The 18365-nt window shown below is 48.3% G+C and overlaps 1 protein-coding gene across 3 annotated transcripts in view; it reads left to right on the plus strand.

The window, feature by feature from the left end:
• ALG9 (ALG9 alpha-1,2-mannosyltransferase) overlaps positions 1-18365 on the plus strand; it is a 100706-nt gene that overhangs the window by 17881 nt on the left and 64460 nt on the right. For all 3 annotated transcript variants that reach the window (XR_003852176.1, XM_029573148.1, XM_029573147.1), the window contains exons 9-10: positions 9263-9385; positions 17774-17928. Coding sequence is in view for 2 of the 3 variants with exons in the window: in XM_029573148.1 (XP_029429008.1) it covers positions 9263-9385; positions 17774-17928 (278 nt within the window). In the remaining variant the exon portion in view is untranslated. The remainder of the gene's footprint in view (positions 1-9262; positions 9386-17773; positions 17929-18365) is intronic.

Genomic DNA, 18365 nt, shown 5'->3' on the forward strand with positions numbered 1-18365 from the left:
TGGAATGAGCTTCGATTCTGCCTCTGGGCAGAATCAAAAAGGTTCATCTTTTCTTGGCTGGGAGGCTTTTTCAAATGAGCAGTAATAGTTTTGCTGTGCGGAACACCACCCGAAATGCAAAATTAAGAAGTAGTCTTAATGCATTATGAAATTTAAAACACTTAACCCTGAGCTTCCGGCGTTCTCTCCAGGTCCCCCAGTTCTTTGCTTGCGTGGTTTTAGCAGAGAGCTTATCCCAGTATAAAAAGTGTACAACAGCAGTATCTTAATTGTACATTTTTCTCCAGAATAAGCTGCTGTTAATTGTATATCTCACACTGGTTGCAGCTTCCATGCTAAGAGCCTCAGCCTGCTGTGTGAATCCCGGCCCCAGCATGTGAAGCAACCTTCTCCTGGAACTGCAGTTTATCCAATTATTACTGGCAGGAGAAATTTCTTCTCCACATGTTAATTATTCAGCATCCAGGGAATTTATCAAGAGTTGAGAGTCCTGTAAGACTGACCTCACTAGTGCTGAAGTGTGATCTCATTAAGTCCTTGGTGCTGATGGCCTTCTAGTGAAATAACTGCCTGCGACCTTCATCAAGGTCAAGGACGATGTCTTCAGACCTGGAGCTAGTAGAAACGGGACCAAAAAATAGCTATTTTTTTAAAATTTAGAAGCACCTCTTGAAATGCTGTGCCACTAAGCCTTTTATGAAGTACGTACAAAAAGTGTCTATCTCTGAGCATATTAGCCCCGTGATGACGCCTGCAGCCATGGACAACAGTGTTACCAGCACTGGGGGGGCACCCAAAGAAAACAAAAAAAAAAAAGTGTGCATCTGTTTGCGGAGATTCTCTCGCAAAGACGGATAGAGATTCGCACTGCTCCGAGTCTTTGCATGGATCTGCTGGCAAAATCAAGCTATTGTATACACAGCTGCTGTGCCTTATATGCACAGCAAATATAGGATTTATGAAGAAGTCAATACATTTTCTTAGCTGGAAACCAATTTTTTTTTTTTTTTTTTTGTATAGCAATAACATCCAGTCTTTGATATTGTGAGCCTGGCTTCTAATCTTGCTTTTCTCTCCTTTCCAGACTGCCTGTCTGGCATGTGCTGTACCCTTTCAAAGTGACGCTGATTGTGGCGGCAGGAACAGTTGTCACAACACGGCAGTGATTAAAAGCAGCATTTTCCATGCACTGATTGATCAGGGAGGGAGAGAGAGAGAGGCAGAGAGTGGAAGAAAAAGATGAGCTGGAGAGAGTAAGGAGGAGAAAGCAAAGGGGGGTCTGCCGGTGAGGTGAAAAAAAAAAAAAAAAAGATGCGCAAAGCATGTTTTGTAGCCTTTATTCATTAAAGAGGTCTGCGTTTTGTTTGGAGGCTCAGCTCGGAACAGCAAGAGATTCCGTTACGTTGATTTTTTTTTTTTTGCATGGTTCACATTCCTCAGTGGCGCGGTGGTCCCCCCGCCAGACGCGATTCCTGGAAAGTGGCCCCCACTTTGAAAGTAATTCTCTCTTATCACGAGGCATGCACTGTAATCATCGCGCATCGAAATATTCCGAGTAGGTGCTTGTTTTCAGCCACACTGACCTAGAATTTATTACTGAATTTTTAATTAAAAAAAAATCCCAAAATCAGGGGAAATCAAAGCTGGAAGAATGAACGGTGTCTTATTTTAGGGGAAATTTAACATGACCCGGCTCAGGATTGTGGTGTTCTGTGCGCTTCCCCTTTTCTAAGCATCACCCAGCAATAGTCCTTATCAATAGTCCCCAGAGAAGTGCTCGCCCTTCTCTGGGGCGGCACTTAGCGCTGCACGGTTACGACAATGCACCGAAATCTCAGTAGGAAAAATTGTTGACCATTTTGAGGCTCGTATTTTTTTTTTTTTTTTTGTGCTTGTAATTTTCAAAGGCGATTGAGTTACTAAGGCATTAGAAAAAGTGCCCCGTGTTTTTTTTTTTTCCCCCAGCTGTACCGATTGGAGGTTTGTCTCTTTGTAATACTGTGCGTGCGGATCGGCTTATTTTACCTTCCTCACTAAAATGCCAGTTAACTTCCAGCACTTACAGAAAGTGCTCTGGTACTCCGGGCGCAGCCATTTAAAGATAATGAAAAGGCTGTAAGCGCTGAAAAGTGCCTTAATTTACAGGCAAGCTGGGTCCCAGGCACGAGCCACGTAAAGTGGTTCAGAATGCCTCCGGTGGGTTTACAGGCAGAATGTTGTGTTGTTTTTTTTCCTTACAGGGTGATTGGGGGGTCCGGAATTGGCGAGCGTGAAGTGCTCTGAAATTATAGCGTGCGCCTCCGTGAGAAGGATGGCAGCCCTTGAGTGGTGGTTCTGAAAGGTATTATGAAAGCAGGAGCCTGTGATCTGGTGGTTTAAGAGCACCGGGCCTGCAAGTCGGGAGAGGCACGTGTTCCTGTTGAAATGTGGGTAGGCGCCTTTTAAAATGTCTTTTATTCCATTAAAATCACTTGGTGAAAATAAGCTGCTTGATTTCCGTAGAGTATGTGTGTTCCTCTTATTCAGCTTGCAGGTACTACCGAGTGAATATGGCTTGGGAGCTGTGTGTGGGGAGGGGAGGGAGGGGGGGGTGGCAAGACACAGAGGGGGAGGGTCCAGGGCAGAGACAACAGAGTGAGCCTGGGCTAGTGCCGGGCACCCTGAAGTTCTGCCTCCGCTGCGTCCGTTTCGCCAGAGTGGTCCCTTGAGCTGCTGGGGCTCCAGGCGATCGCTCTGCTTGGCCCTCTTTCCCCCCCCCTGCTTGGGAAGCTAAAATGATGCCTTTCCCGCTCGTGCTGTCCTTCAGTTCTCCCTGTTACCAGGATAAAGCCTGTCTCTGTAGAATAGAGGGCAGTACGGATCCGTTGTAGAAACTCGCATTTGCATCCTTCCTTCAGCACTCCTCAGGTCCAAGCCGCTGAAGCTTCCTCGGTAAGCTCTTTCTTATGCAAGTGATTCATTTTGCACAGTGCCCTGTAAATAATACATAGTGAACCACCCCAATTGTCACCAAGGGCTTCTTGTCCCCCGTGGACCATGTTCCATTGTGCAGATTGCCTCCAGGGTGACGTACCATAACAGCACAATAAATGATGGAGGACTTATCCAGCATGGGCAGTTATTTTTCCTCTCGGATTTTCTACTGCTGTGGATAGATGAGCAAATCATTTCCCCATATTGAAAGCCACACCAGCTTCCCCCATGTCTTTCATCCGATCTCTCAGCCGTGTTCCCACCACTGCTCTCTGTATCTGTCCCAGGCCTGCTCCTTCATGTTAAGGTTATGACCATAGCTGCCCTGTGCGAGTGACCGCAGCTTCCTTGCAAGCCCAGTACTGCTGCTGTTGGGATTGTAACCACGGCCGTTCTGTGCAAGTCAACTCCGTCTTTCTTGGAAGCCCCGTGTTGCTGTACCGCTGCTGTTAGGGTCACATAGGCCTATTAGGCCAGTGCCTAGGGCAGCAAAATTTGGGAGGGGGTAAATGTCTTGTCTCTGCAGACCGCCAGAACCTGCAGCTGCACCCCCTTCCATTCTAGCAACGCAAAGCTCTGATGCAGCGAGCGCGGGGACTAAGCTTCTGTGCCAGGCCCCGCCCTCTCTGGGTTTCTCTGCGTAGTCCGAGACCCTGTGCTGGCTGCATCAATTGATTGTGTCACTGAAGCAGGGGCGGGAGAGGTAGATTTTTATTTTATTTTATTTATTTAAGGTTTTTATATACCGGCAATCATGAAAACATATCTTGCTGGTTTACATAAAACGGGAGTGCAGTATATACAACAAACTAGAACTGTGGTGACCGAAGGTACAGTTACATTTAACAAGGGTAGCAGAACTTGGAGAAAGGAGGAAGAGAGAGGAAAGAATAAATGGTTGAACAATATACAAATTAAATGCTATATACAAAAGGCATGGTTAAGGGCTGAATGTTTTGAGGAATAATTAGATTGTGTCATTAGATTGTGTCCGGGAAAGCTTGCTTGAATAACCAAGTCTTAAGTCTTTTCCTAAAAGTTAGGAGGCAGGGCTCCTGTCTGAGATCTGTAGGAATGGAGTTCCACAGGAGAGGGCCAGCTGTGGAGGTGGCACGATATCTTAGGGTAATGTGTTTGGTTGTTTTCGCGGGGGGTACTTGGAGGGAGCCTCTGTAAACATCTCTGGTAGGTTTTGTCGAGTTGTATACTTGGAGAGGGATTTGTAGATCGAGGGTGGTGAGTTGATGTATAGTTTTGTAAATGACAGATATGGCTTTGTACATGATACAGAAGTGTACAGGTAACCAATGAAGCTTTTTCAGGATGGGAGATATGTGGTCTCTTTTCCTTGCGCCTGTCAGTAGTCGGGCTGCTGAATTTTGAACCATCTGTAGTGGTTTGGAGTAGGATGAAGGCAAACCTAGCAATAGAGAATTGCGATAGTCTAATTTCGAAAAAATGACTGCTTGGATGTTCATTCTGAAGTCTTGAGCATGGAAAAGAGGTCTTATCCTTTTCAGGACCTGGAGTTTATAGAAGCAGTCTTTGGTTGTTTTGTTGATGTGTGCCTTGAAGTTTAGCCGGTTGTCTATTATCACTCCTAAGTCTCTAACTTGTGTGGTAGGTAGATTGGTAGGAAGAGTATTGTTAGAGATGTTGTTCTCAGGAGAGATGAGTAGGATTTCTGTCATGGAGGAGTTTAAGATGAGGTGTATGCTGTTGAGTAGTTGTTTGATTTTTTGGTGGCATGATTGTGTGTGGCAGGGCTCTGAGGTTTTCCAGGGTGGAAGCAGCATGGTACCGGCATTAACAGTGCCTGGGGCAGCATCGGACCAAATCCATCTCTGGTTAGGGATGTACCCAGGTCCACTCTGTTCATATTTCCAAAGTATTATTATATTATTATTGCAAAGAATGCATTGGCATAAGAAAATGTTTAACAATGGATTTGTTGCAGTCAATGGGAACTGTTCCTCATAGACTCTGCGCCAGTTCTCAAAGAGAAAGTATGCAAATTTGTGCAAGTTCTTTTGATGGGGGGGGGGGGGAAATTAACAATGGAACAAAAACTACCCATGTAACTTTGCTTTGATTACTGTGGTAACTAGGGATGTGAATCGTGTCCTCGATCGTCTTAACGATCGATTTCGGCTGGGAGGGGGAGGGAATCGTATTGTTGCCGTTTGGGGGGGTAAAATATCGTGAAAAATCGTTAAAAAATCGAAAAATCGAAAAACCGGCACATTAAAACCCTCTAAAACCCACCCCCAACCCTTTAAATTAAATCCCCCACCCCCAAATAACTTAAATAACCTGCGGGTCCAGCGGCGGTCCGGAACGGCAGCGGTCCGGAACGGGCTCCTGCTCCTGCATCTTGTCGTCTTCGGCCGGCGCCATTTTCCAAAATGGCGCCGAAAAATGGCGGCGGCCATAGACGAAAAAGATTGGACGGCAGGAGGTCCTTCCGGACCCCCGCTGGACTTTTGGCAAGTCTCGTGGGGGTCAGGAGGCCCCCCACAAGCTGGCCAAAAGTTCCTGGAGGTCCAGCGGGGGTCAGGGAGCGATTTCCCGCCGCGAATCGTTTTCGTACGGAAAATGGCGCCGGCCATACGCGTATGGCCGGCGCCATTTTCCGTACGGAAAATGGCGCCGGCAGGAGATCGACTGCAGGAGGTCGTTCAGCGAGGCGCCGGAACCCTCGCTGAACGACCTCCTGCAGTCGATCTCCTGCCGGCGCCATTTTCCGTACGAAAACGATTCGCGGCGGGAAATCGCTCCCTGACCCCCGCTGGACCTCCAGGAACTTTTGGCCAGCTTGTGGGGGGCCTCCTGACCCCCACGAGACTTGCCAAAAGTCCAGCGGGGGTCCGGAAGGACCTCCTGCCGTCCAATCTTTTTCGTCTATGGCCGCCGCCATTTTTCGGCGCCATTTTGGAAAATGGCGCCGGCCGAAGACGACAAGATGCAGGAGCAGGAGCCCGTTCCGGACCGCTGCCGTTCCGGACCGCCGCTGGACCCGCAGGTTATTTAAGTTATTTGGGGGGGGTTCGGGAGGGTGGGGGATTTAATTTAAAGGGTCGGGGGTGGGTTTTAGGGGGTTTTAGTGTGCCGGCTCACGATTCTAACGATTTATAACGATAAATCGTTAGAATCTGTATTGTATTGTGTTCCATAACGGTTTAAGACGATATTAAAATTATCGGACGATAATTTTAATCGTCCTAAAACGATTCACATCCCTAGTGGTAACCTCTGTGGGTAAAAATGCCCCTGGGCAGGACTGTCAGAAGGGGCAGGCCACTGCCTGGGGCAAGAATGCACCTCACCAGGGGGAACGGCATCAGCGCTGCAGGTCAAGCATGCAAACTATCGGTGAATGGACCAATCCCCGTTAAGAACTCTGTTCTGAGTGGGGATTGGTCCGCTGTCGGTGAAGCTGACCAATCCGCAGAGGAGTGCAGTGAATACATGAATATGGCAGCCCTGTTAGCTGTGCTGGCGCTTACGTATTCACCCCATGGGAGGAGATGAGAGCTTGTTCTCCTTGTTCTTCTCCTGCTGGGGGTACAAGCATGCTTTTGGGGGGAGGGGGGAGACGACTGGTCCCCACTTTTTTTTAAGAAGGGGAACGGATACATATTAAAACTTGGGCTGCGGTGGCCACTTGTTAAAACTTAGGGTGGATGGCAGTGACCTCGACATTTTTTTTTTTTCACAACTTAGGGATGAGGCCACCGCTGGCCTGTGCATTTTTTTTTTAACCTTATATTCAGTAAGTTACTTGGGTTTCTTTAGCTGTATATATTCAGCTGAAGACTTGTGCCGCTGAATATGCGACTAGTGGTATCTGGCATACTGAATATGTTTGACCTGCTGAAGTGGGCCTGTGATTGCCAGGGCTCACGTGATAATTGCTGTATTGGCGGCGATGCCAGATAGCCACCCCTCTATTCCCTTTAACCTTCCTCGGTCCTTTTCCTTTTGGGGACAGCGGCTACGGGTGCGGCTTTCCCTGAGAACACGGTTCCTCTTCTGTTCTTGGAGCCCTCCGCTGGCTCCCTGGCTTTCAGAATCGAGTTCCTTGGCTGCCGTATCTTCCAGAGCTTTGCCCCTGCCGAGTGCACCAGCCGTCCACTGTTCCCTTTTGCTTTCCTAATGCCTCGTGTCCATCTCGTCCAGCACATCTTGTAGCCACCAATATCAGTAAATCTTATCCTATTGTTGCTCCCTCTGGGAGCGACCAGAGGCCCCAGTGCAGTAAGAGGGGAAAAAAAAAAAAGTGCACTAAGCTTCACTCCACTATTTCTTGTTATGCGCGTAAAAAGTGAACACCTGATGCTATAAGCTAAGGGTACGCTAATGCATCGGGCGTTTAAAAAAAGCACGCTAACTCAAATGGGTGTACAAAAATATGCTTTAGCGCACACAAAACATGGTTTATGCGCTTTGTTTTGTTCTCTTAAATTGTGCACACAAAACTCGATTTACATGCAATTTGTGCACATGAAATGTACTTTGAGCCTAACTTTCAAAACTATTGGCGGGACAGCATTTGCACATTTAAGCAGATGCTCGGAGGCTTATCTTAGCATTTTATAAACTGTGCAGCAGGAGCTGTACTGCTGGACAACTCTTATCCGGCTAACTTACCTAGATTTTTTTTTCTTTCAGCTTTGGGTCCAGGGTGTGATGGATCTTGAGACTGAAGCAGTTGTTTATTTGGATAAGAATGTAAAATTCTGGCTCTGTTCTTATTTGTTGCTGGAATTTTATTATTTGCAATGCTGTGTCCACTATATAAAAAAAAAAAAAAATTTAAGAGCAATAAAAGTGGTGATGGGACGGGGGAGCTATCGCATTAGAGAGATTGTATTCGACGTCCATGTTTTGAAAGGTTAGCCACCCCAGGCCTTTTGTTAGAGGAGTAAATTGAAAGTGTAATATAGTGCAGAGGAGAATGGGGGAGCTCCCTGTCTTGCCTGCAAGTTGCTAATTCTTATCTTGAGCTGTAGACAGAAAAAGGCGCCCAAAACAGTGTGGGGTCTGCAAGAAAAGCCTTGCTGCAGATGAGTCTGAAGGACCTGAATTTGCATACCCCAGAGGAGAGGAAGTGCAGAGACGACGTGCTACAGACCTTGAAATACCTGCAAGGTATAAAAAAATTCACAGACATCCAACCTTTCCCACCGGAACGGAATCTGCAGAACTGGAAGTCAGGATGAGAAACTCCAGGGGGAACGACTCGGAACCAGCATCGGGGAAATGTTGCTTCCTGCTGGTGGATTGTAAGCCCTCTGATTGAAAGCACTTTGAAGGGCCAAAAAGCAGAGTATAAAATTGGATCAATAAAGGCATGGAATACCCTCCCAGAAAAGGTGGTGAGAACGAGAATGGTGAAGGAACTCCAAAAAGGCATGGGATAAACACTGTGGATCCCTTCAGGCTAGAGGTTGGAAATGAAGACATGGGGTAACCCGGGTTCACTCTTAGGTGTACCAGGTCTGCATGGGGGCAACCTGCACCGAGCAGCGGTTTCCATCCTAAACCCCTTGCTGGACCCATATGCTCTTTATCTGCCGTCATGTACCATGTTTCTACGGGTTACAGTTTACTGTATATGGTATGTAAGCGTGACCCATTTTGAGAGAGGGCTATGTGAAATGGTCTGCAGACATCCTTCTTGCTCTCTGTCCCGTATGCTTTTTCTCTCTCATCTAAGTATGCTGCCTGGGCACTGAACAATTATGGCAGTCATTTTGTCAGAGCATGCATAAAAAAAAGTTTGCAAATACAAGCAGAAGTTACAACAGTTTTCAGTGTTTGCTCTGATACTTTCCTCACCAAAACTGCCCACACAAAATTAAACCTGCTCATTTGTGTGCAGAAAAAATTTTATGTGCATACTTTGGAAAATGCAAAATCCTATGTATAAGTTGCACGCCCCTCCCCTAGCTGTGCCCACCTCGGGAATACCTGCACTCATTCTGGGTGACCTTTGCAGGATGTAACACGTGCAAGTTTTACCTGCATGATGGGCAAACAGCTTTAGAATGGGAAAATCAGCTTTTCACCTGCAGAAGCGGGGTGAGTTTTGGGGCTGCGTTCGGGTGCTCACACAGGAATTTTCAAAGAGAACTTCTGCATATTATTTCTGCTTAGAAACGTCAGGGTCAAGACGACTGTGCGGGAAAAGCACCCGCAGTCTTTACTCGGCTGCGCACAGTTAGAAAGTGACCCTCCCTGAGTACTTTTACTGATTGACTTTTTTTTTTTTTTGTTAATCCCATAGGAACTGAGCCCTGGCCTTTCTATTTCATTAACGGTTTTCTGAATTTCAACGTGGCTTTCATATTGGCGCTGCTCGCCCTGCCTCTGACGTCCCTCATGGAGAGCCTGCTGCACAGATTTAATAGTAAGTCAACAAAGCCGGAGAGGAAATTTCACAGTAGATGGCTTCAAAGCTGTGCTTTTTCATGCCGGAATTGAGCTTTCAGCACACAGGCCACGCTTCCCAAATTGCGGAAAGCATATGGGTCATTCGAAGGATGTTTGCTGATTCACGCTCGCATGCTGTCAGATTTAATACAAAAGACGTTTAACATTTTGTGAAAGTACAGGCTACATTACTTACAAAAAATAACAGTGTGAACTGGACCAGCCACACAGAATGCCAAGTTTGATTGCGAGCCATAGGAATCTATTACAGCACAGGGCGTTAATTGCCTAGAAGTGCCCCATTTCAGAAACTACTTCACAGTTTGGCATGTGGTTTGTGAAACCAAAGAGGGCTAGAACGGGAATGGTTTCTTGCAATTTTTATCTTGTTACAGGGTGGCAGTTCCTGTGTGCAGTGATTAAATATTGCACAGTACGTAGTGGCTGTAAATATCTTTTTGAAGCCATCAAATACAGGATATAGGCCCCTAATTCGCCACCCCCTTCACAGGCAGGTGCTTTCCATGCAGGCAGAGCAATTATGGTAGATTTATTTTTAAGATGAAGTAATGAGCATTGTGCATGTGCCTGGAATCTGACTGTGTATCTGCAAGGAATGTCTGGTATTCAAAGAATTCTAAATGTACAACGTGGCTTCTGAGTGCCACCTTATGACTTAGAGCCAGAGTGGGCAAGCCTTTTTGCATGAGGGCCAAAATGGTGAGCCACTCCATCAGTGGGGGTGTTGAACGGGTTCCCCTCAGAGTTTTATGGTAAAGGAGCCGGGGGGTGGGAGGATTCCATGGTCTCAACATCATCTATTGGCCTGCGGATGTCACTTCCTCCCTCTGGGCTTCAGGAAGTGATGTCATCACCATAGGCCAAAAGGATTTTGGGGGCTGGTAGTTTGCCTGCCCCTGGCTTAGAGGTCACATTATTGACCATAAAAACCTTTCAGCAATTTAAAAAGAAAAGACTGAAAGTATTTTGGAAATTATGAGATCAATATTCAAAGGCATTTATCCATTTTTAGGGCGGGCAATTTTCAAAATACCCTTTTACTCAGGTAAATCAATATTTATACACATAACTGGCTTTTTAAAATTGTCTTCCTTTTATCCAGTTATGTGATTTTACAGAATTGTTCTGGAAGGGTTAGTGGTGGGGATCATCATGATTGTTGAGTTTAAGTATCAAAATCTCAGAGAAGGGGGTGGCCTAAATTTCTGAAAGTTAATAGGGAGGGGCATAAAGCTGAAAGTTTGCCCAGGGCAGACTGTCCTGAATTGTGGTTTGGGATCACAAATGGGATCACAAAACCTGTAGCTCAGGTCACAAATGCCTCAAATGGCATTGCTCTTCAGGTGCCAGCAGCAACAGCATTAACAGTGGAAATCAGCATGGGGCCTATGAGCCAGCACACGTTCATTGGCACTGCCCTTGCAGGAAGTTCTGTAGGAGCAGGACGCCAAACATGACGAGGGATCAAGGCTACTGCAGGGCCTGTAAGCTTGTACTATCCCATAGCCCCATGCCGACTTTCATTAGTAATGCTGCTGTCCCTTGCAGCTTACCACTGGGCTCGGGACCAGCCATGAGGGGTGAGGAGGGGAGGGATGAGCCACTGAACCTACCCAAGAGTGAAATGTTGCCATTGGCCTTGCCCTCTCTTCTCACCCATTGTCATCCATCTTTAGCCCAGGACCCATAGGAAGTTGTCATTGCTGACCCTAGCAAGGGGATATTTAGAGGAGAAGCTATTTAAGGGAGGGATGAGAGCTAGGAAGAGTTTGAGGGTTGGGTAAGTGGAGAGGGATTGACTGTGGAGGGTGAAAGAGGGAGAAATTACAGTTCCCTGTACGTACCCAGATCAGTCCAGACTGTGGGTTATGCCTCCCTTCCAGCAGATGGAGACAGAAAAACTTGAAGGGCACCCTTAGCTGAGGGAGGGCTTGACAGAGGATCAGCCTGAGGTTCTAAGGAGAATTTGGGGATGAGAGAGGATCTGTTGGGGCATGCAAAAAGCCTGGAAGGAGTGAGAGAGAGGGGATGGGCTGGGGAGGTGAGAGGAGTAGAGGTTGAGAAGAGAGAAGGAGGTTAGAAGAGGAGGTCCTCTGGAAGGGGTGAGGGTTGAGAGAGAGAGAGGATCAGCTGGAGTGCAGAGAGGGTGAGAATGGAGTGATTGTTGGAGGGGGACTGCACCCCTGCTAATTTTGTTTTGGTCATCCTCTGGGATCATGTGAATTTTCAAATGCTAAAATGGGGCCATACTGGCTAAATGTTTGGGAAGCCCTGGCCTAAGGTACCCTATTGCACTTGCACCAGCCCTGGCCCTAGCTGTCTGTACAATATCAAAATGTATGTATTTAATTATTACCTGACTTTTGAGTAGGAAATTCCCTCAAGGCAGGGTATCCATTCTTTACTGTTTGTATCCCAGATCAGTCCAGACAAGTGGGTTTATGCATCCCTACCAGCAGATGGAGACAGAGAACAAAACTTTGAGGCACTGCTACATATCCGAGAGCACTACCTGCGGTCCCTCAGTATTTCTCTGGCTCCAACAGATGGTAGAAGAGCAAACCTGCAGTCTGGAGTTTCAAAACAAAAAATTTGTAGGAGATTTCAGCTTCCCGAGGTGCTAGGTTCCTTCGTGGGCCATCCCTCGGGTTGAGCAGGGCGAGCGGGTGGTTGGAGATCCCTGTTCTGACTTAGCCCTTGTCGGGGGGATGGGGGAAGGTGAAAGCCAGGAGTCCTGGTTCCCTCATCCCTGGGTCCCAGGCACCCTCTGTGCTCGGCCTCCTCGGAAGTATTTGAATTTCTTCCCTTCCCTGGCCCAGTTTGTGAGCGGCTGTAAGTTTTAAGTTGTTTGGGGAAAAAAATAAAGAGCTGTTTCCAGGCAGAAGAGGAGCAGGGCTGAAGCAGTTGAGCGGCTGGATTTCTTTGCTGGGAGGCAGGTAAGGGTTGGGGGGGGGGGGGGGAGATACTGAATTCTTTCCTCGGTTGAGCCTGGGGGCTGTTTTCAGCACCGTTTTCTCATCACGTCAGCAGGGGCTATTTTTAGGCCCAATCGCACCGGCATGCCGCCTCCCACGCAGAGTGGCAAAGTTTGTGGCATCTGCGGTTCGAAACGGGCTCTCCTCGATTTGGCCGCATTTTGCAGCAAATGTGTGTCCAGTGGGGCTGGGACTTCTGCGAGACCTCCAGGGTGGGGGGTGGCAGGAACACAAGGTAGACTGGGCCAGTCCTGGAGGCCCCCGGGGGGTATTCAGAGGAGCCGGTGGCCATTTTGTCAGCATGTACTGGGAGTCAGGTTGCCGTGGCAGAGCCTCGGAACTCCCCTCCCACTCTGTTTCCTGCGGGTCAAGACCCTGCTGGTAACAGGGGAAGGGAAGATGTGCAGGGGGGATGCGGATCCGGACGCTGCTTCTTCGAATCCAGAAGCTTTTTCCGTGGATTATGTCTTTCTGCTCCATAAGGCCTATTTGGCCAGAAAGGGAGCAGGGATCAAGAGGCTTTTGCCTGGGAAGTCCCGGATGACTAAGAAACCTAGGGTTTCGGGGCATGCAGAGTCCGGAGGGATCCTGCGAGCCTTGGGTCTCAGTTGGGCTGCGGTAGAAGAAGATTCTTCAGAGGAGACGAATGATCTGAATCAGATGCAGGGAGGGCTGGTGGATCCGGTCACAGACCCTGTTAGTACCTTAGTAGATCCAATGTAGGATCCGGATCCTGTTAGTGCGTTGGGGGATCAAAATCAGGATCCATACGAGGTTCCAATCGCAGACTTTGACGACCCTAGGATGGTTCGGCTGTTCCATAGGGATGAACTGGGCTCGCTAATTCCCCAGATGCTGGAGGAGCTGGGGATTAAGGTCACTCAAGAGGATTCGGATAATGAAGGGGTAAACACGGTTCTAGAGGGATTACGGGCACCCCCTAAGGTTTTTCCATTGCTGAAGATGGTGAAGAAGCTGATGGATTGGTAGTGGGAATTTCCTGAAAAGGATTTGAAAGTGGCCAGGCTATGGCTGAGTTATATCCCTTACCGGAACAGACATTGGAATCGTGGAAGATTCCCAAGGTGGTTGCAGCGGTGTCCACTGTTACTGGAAACTGAAAATTTTACTTAAAAGGCTGTTTGAGGTATCAGCCTTGAGTCAGTGTGCGGCGGTGCGTGGAAGCTTGATGCAGAGAGCCTGCTTGTGCTGAATGCAGAAGGCGCATGATAAGCGGTTGGTGACGACTGCTGAGGCGGCTCGAGCTACCCACTTGGAAGTGGGAGTGGCCTATGTAGCGGATACCCTGTATAACATGATCTGGACCTTCACCAGGAGTATGGTCTCTGCGGTGGCGGCGCGGAAACTCCTATAGCTATGAAATTTGTCGACAGATGTGTGGTCTAAAGCCGAGCTGTCTAACCTCCCCTTCAAGGGCAAGCTGCTGTTTGGGGAGGATTTGGAGCAGCTCATAAAGCAGTTGGGGGAGTCGAAGGGTAATAAGTTGCCTGAGGACAGGAAGACCCTCCCCCAAGAAGTCTCTTCCTCCACGAGCTCGCTTCTGAGAGGTGAGGAGGTTTCGTGCTGTCAGGAGCCCTGGGCCTGCGACACAAAAACAGAATTGGGCAGGCAGCAGTCCTTTTGAGCCCAATGCAGACCTCCGAGGGACAGTGGGTACCATTGAGGAAGCGGAAATAAGATTGGCCAATGAAGGTGGACTGGTCTGCTCCTCTCCAGTGGCTACGAGGAGTGGACCAGGATCACCTCGGACCAGTGGGTCCTGGAAGTAGTAAGAGACAGCTGCACCTTAGAATTTTCTCGTATGCTCAAGGACGCCTTTGTAATCTCCTGGTCCAAGCAAGAGGTGGTACGGGATACTTTGCAACAGCTACAGTTCCTGCACGCTATTGTTCCAGTGCCCCCTCAGCAGAGGGGACAGGGTTGGTACTCTGTGTACTTCATGGTACCCAAAAAGGGGGGGGATTTTTTGGCCCATTCTTGATATGCAGAAGGTCAATGCTGCTGTCCGGGTGCCGTGGTTTTGGATGGAGATGTTGCGCACGGTGATAGCGGCTGTGCACAAAGGGGAGTTTCTGACGTCAGACTTGTCGGAAGTTTATCTCTATTCGGGCCGAACACCAGAGGTTCCTGAGGTTCATCGTTCTGGGGGAGTATTTCCAATTTCGAGCCCTTCCCTTTGGGTTGGCAACAAAGGTGATGGGAGTAGTGGCAGCAGCGCTTAGGAAGGAAGTATCCTGGTGCACCCGTACCTGGACAAGTCCTTTGGCTGCTGCATCTGTCGGTTCCCAGGGTCTGGGACTATTTGCAGGTCCTGGGTTCCGTGGTCTCTACGCTGGAGTTAGTTCCATAGGCCTTTGCTCACATGCGCCCACTGCAGAGGGCACTGTTATCCTGTTGGAATCCGCTTTCGGAGGAATTTCAGCTTCCTTTGCTGTTGCCAGACGATGCCAGGTCCAGTCGCTCATAGTGGCTGTCTCAGCATAATCTCGAGAAAGGGATGGATCTGGAAGTGCCTGACTAGGTGGTGGTGACCACGGATGCCAGCCCTTTCTGGTTGGGGGGTGATGTGTCAAGGAAAATCAGCCCAAGGGCAGTGATAGTCAGAGGAGACAACCTGGTCCATCAATTGGCTGGAAGCTAGGTCAGTGTGCAAAGCCTTATTGGCATCTCCCACTCATTCAAGACAAGATGGTGCGAGTGTTCTCGGACAATGCACAGACAGTGGCATATATCAACCGACAGGGCAGAACAAAGAGTCGTTTAGTAGCGCTGGAGGCACAAGAACTATTTGTTTGGGCAGAGAAACATCTGGCAAGAATAGCTGCTTCCCATGTAGCCGGAGTGGACAACATGCAGGCGGACTTCTTCAGTAGACAGCGTCTGGATCCAGGGGAGTGGGAGTTGTCGGTGGAGGCCTTTTCCTTGATTCAGGCCAGCTTGGGCAGACCAGCAGTGGACCTCATGGCGACTTCAGGAAACGCGAAGATGGATCAGTTTTTCATTCACAGAAGGGAGGTCGGATTTGAGGGCGCTGACACTCTCGTTCAAACATGGCTGACCCATCTGCTACTGTATGTGTTTCCACCAAGGCCTTTCGTAGGTCGAGTGCTGCAGCACATCAAGCTTCATCGGGGCAGGGTGATTCTGGGGGCACCCGAGTGGCTGCGCTGGCCGTGGTTTGCGGACCTTCTTCGTCTAGCAGTGGACGGTCCCGTTCGCTTGGCCCATCTGTCAGGGCTATTGCGGCAGGGGCCCATATTTTCCGACCGGGAGGATCACTTCTGTCTAGTAGCTTAGCTTTTGAGAGGCGGTGGCTCCACTTGAAGGTTATTCTGAGCCTGTGATTGTGACTTTGCTTCAGGCAAGGAGGACTTCCATGTCTTTGGCTTATGTCCGAGTGTGGAGAATGTTTGTTTGAATCGTGGTGTTTGCAGAATAGGCTGCAGCCTTTGAATGTGGATGTTCCACAGATTCTGGCCATTTTGCAAAGTGGCTTGGCTAAGGGTTTGGCCCTTTGGGTTCAGGTGGCAGCTTTAGGGTCCCTTCGAGGGTAGGATTCAAGGAAGACCATTGGTGTCTCATCCGGATGTGGTTCATTTCCTCAAGGGGGCAAAACATCTTCGTCCTCTGGTCTGGAAGATTTGTCCAGAATGGAATCTGAATTTGGTTCTTTGAGTGCTGTGTGGTCCTCCCTTTGTATTGGTTAGGAAGGCTTCTTTAAAGGATTTAACCCTAAAGGCCGTTTTCCTGGTGGCTTGCTGTTCAGCTAGAAGGATTTCTGAACTGCAAGCATTATCGCGTAGGTACCCTTTCCTGCATTTTTCAGAGGATGGGGTTTCTTTACACACGGTTCCTTCCTTTTTGCCTAAGGTGGTGTCCTTTTTTCACCTTAACCAGGTTGTCGAGCTACCGGCCTTTCCGAATTTGGCAGCCAATGCTCCGATGGCAAGGGACCTTCGCTTATTAGATGTGCGTCAGATTCTTTGGCGATATCTTAAGGTGACGAATACCTTTCAGAGATCTGATCATCTGTTCAGTGGTGCAAGGGGGGGTAATAAGGAGATGATAGCTTCGGCTTACATCTGTAAGGGCCTGTCAGTGCCAAAGGGGTTGAGAGTGCATTCCACTAGGACGCAGGCAACCTCGTGGGTGGAGTGTCAGTTACTTCCTCCGCAGGAAATTTTTCGAGCGGCGACGTGGTCTTCTCTTCACCGTTTTACCAGACATTACCACTTGGATGTGCGAGTGCCAGAAGAGGCGACGTTTGGGGAAAGTGTCTTGTGCGTGGGTCTTTCGAGTTTCTGCCCAAAATAGAGGGGCTTGAGTACATCCCCCTTGTCTGGACTGATTCAGGGTATGAAGAGGAAAGGAAAATTGGTTCTTACCTACAAATTTTCCATCCTGAAGTACCAGAGACCCGTCCCCATCTTTTAAAAGACTTCCTTACTTCTGGATGTTGCTGAGCTGGTATGTGATATACTCAGATTAATGAAAAGTGTACATAGTTTGGTATATGCTTTGTGTTAAGGAGGCCTGGTTTTCAGGGGACTCTCTCTGTTCGCCCAAGGTTTATTAGGGTTTAAGATAAACATCTTGGCTTGGGTACAGGTCAATACTGAGGGGCTGCAGGTGGCACTCTCGGTTATGTAGCAGTGCCTCAAAGTTTAGTTCTCTGCCTCCATCTGCTGATAGGGATGCACGGACTGATCCGTGGTACTTCAGGAGCAAAAATTAGCAGGTACGAACCAATTTTCCTTTCCATCTGAGGGGGGCAGTTTTCAAAGGGATTTCCACAGGTAAAGGGGTGGTGTCGGGAGAGGGTTCGGGTGGGCCTGGTAAAGCTCAGGGATTTCATTTTGAAACACCGCTCTTGCTTTAATTAATCCCCCGCGACAGAATTTTCAAAGGGAAACTCCACTGGGGAGTAGGGAGACTGAAAATTACCCTGCCCGGGGCGTGGAGCCAATAAAAAAAAACCCAGCTATCTTTTCCTTAAAAAGTTCAGGTCTGAAAGTTCCATGTGGCCCAAATCCATGCCGCATGATGCCTTTTACAGAACTGCATTTACAAAGCTCTGAATTTTCTCAGGTTGAACGGATGCTTTAAGGCCTGGAGATTTCATCACCTTTTTTTTTTTTTTTTTTAACATTTGCATACAAGGTGATCAAGTTCCTATGCACTGGCTCCCTGGTGGCAGGATCACAGACAAACGGAAGTCTGAGCTTGAAACCAGAGCCACCGTGCAGAGGTGGAACATTTTAGAGCAGTCTTGGAAACTCCATGTCCGTATTACGCAGTGATTTATGAAATGGGAAGTTCCCGAGTAACTTGTTTTGCTTTCCTTTCAGTTCAGAACCTGGGCAGACCTTACTGGCTGACGCTGGCACCTATGTATATCTGGATCCTGATTTTCTTCACCCAACCCCACAAGGAGGAAAGGTTCCTGTTTCCCATATATCCCCTCATCTGTCTCTGCGGGGCTATGGCACTTTCTGCACTACAGGTGGGTCTCAACAGGGCATCCTAGACCTGGATTTCCTAAACTCTGGTCTTAAGGACCCTAGGCCATGGCTGGATAACCGAAAGATGCAAGGCAGCTCTGCCTCTTAGACCAAATGCATGCAAATGCAACTCATGAATACTGATTGTGGATATCCTGAAAACCAGACCTGGGTGAGGACAGGCTTGGAGCGGGTCTGCTTTAGGTTCTGTGGTTTCATAGTTTATAGAACCTGGATTTAATAGGATCCGGTATCTCCTGGGTTGCTAGCGGCCAGTGAGTAGCATCAGAGTGTCCAAGGTGATGCCAAGAATATTAGCCCATCCCTGGCTGCTACTAATAAGGGTGGGATGCCTGTTTCTGTGGGTAACGCTTCTGTTATAAAACAGATTTGTTGAATGATATCACCTGTTTGGGGATTTTTTATGTTTATCTTCCCC

The sequence above is a fragment of the Rhinatrema bivittatum genome, chromosome 12 (assembly GCF_901001135.1).
Source record: "Rhinatrema bivittatum chromosome 12, aRhiBiv1.1, whole genome shotgun sequence".
In the NCBI taxonomy this organism is placed as follows: domain Eukaryota; kingdom Metazoa; phylum Chordata; class Amphibia; order Gymnophiona; family Rhinatrematidae; genus Rhinatrema; species Rhinatrema bivittatum.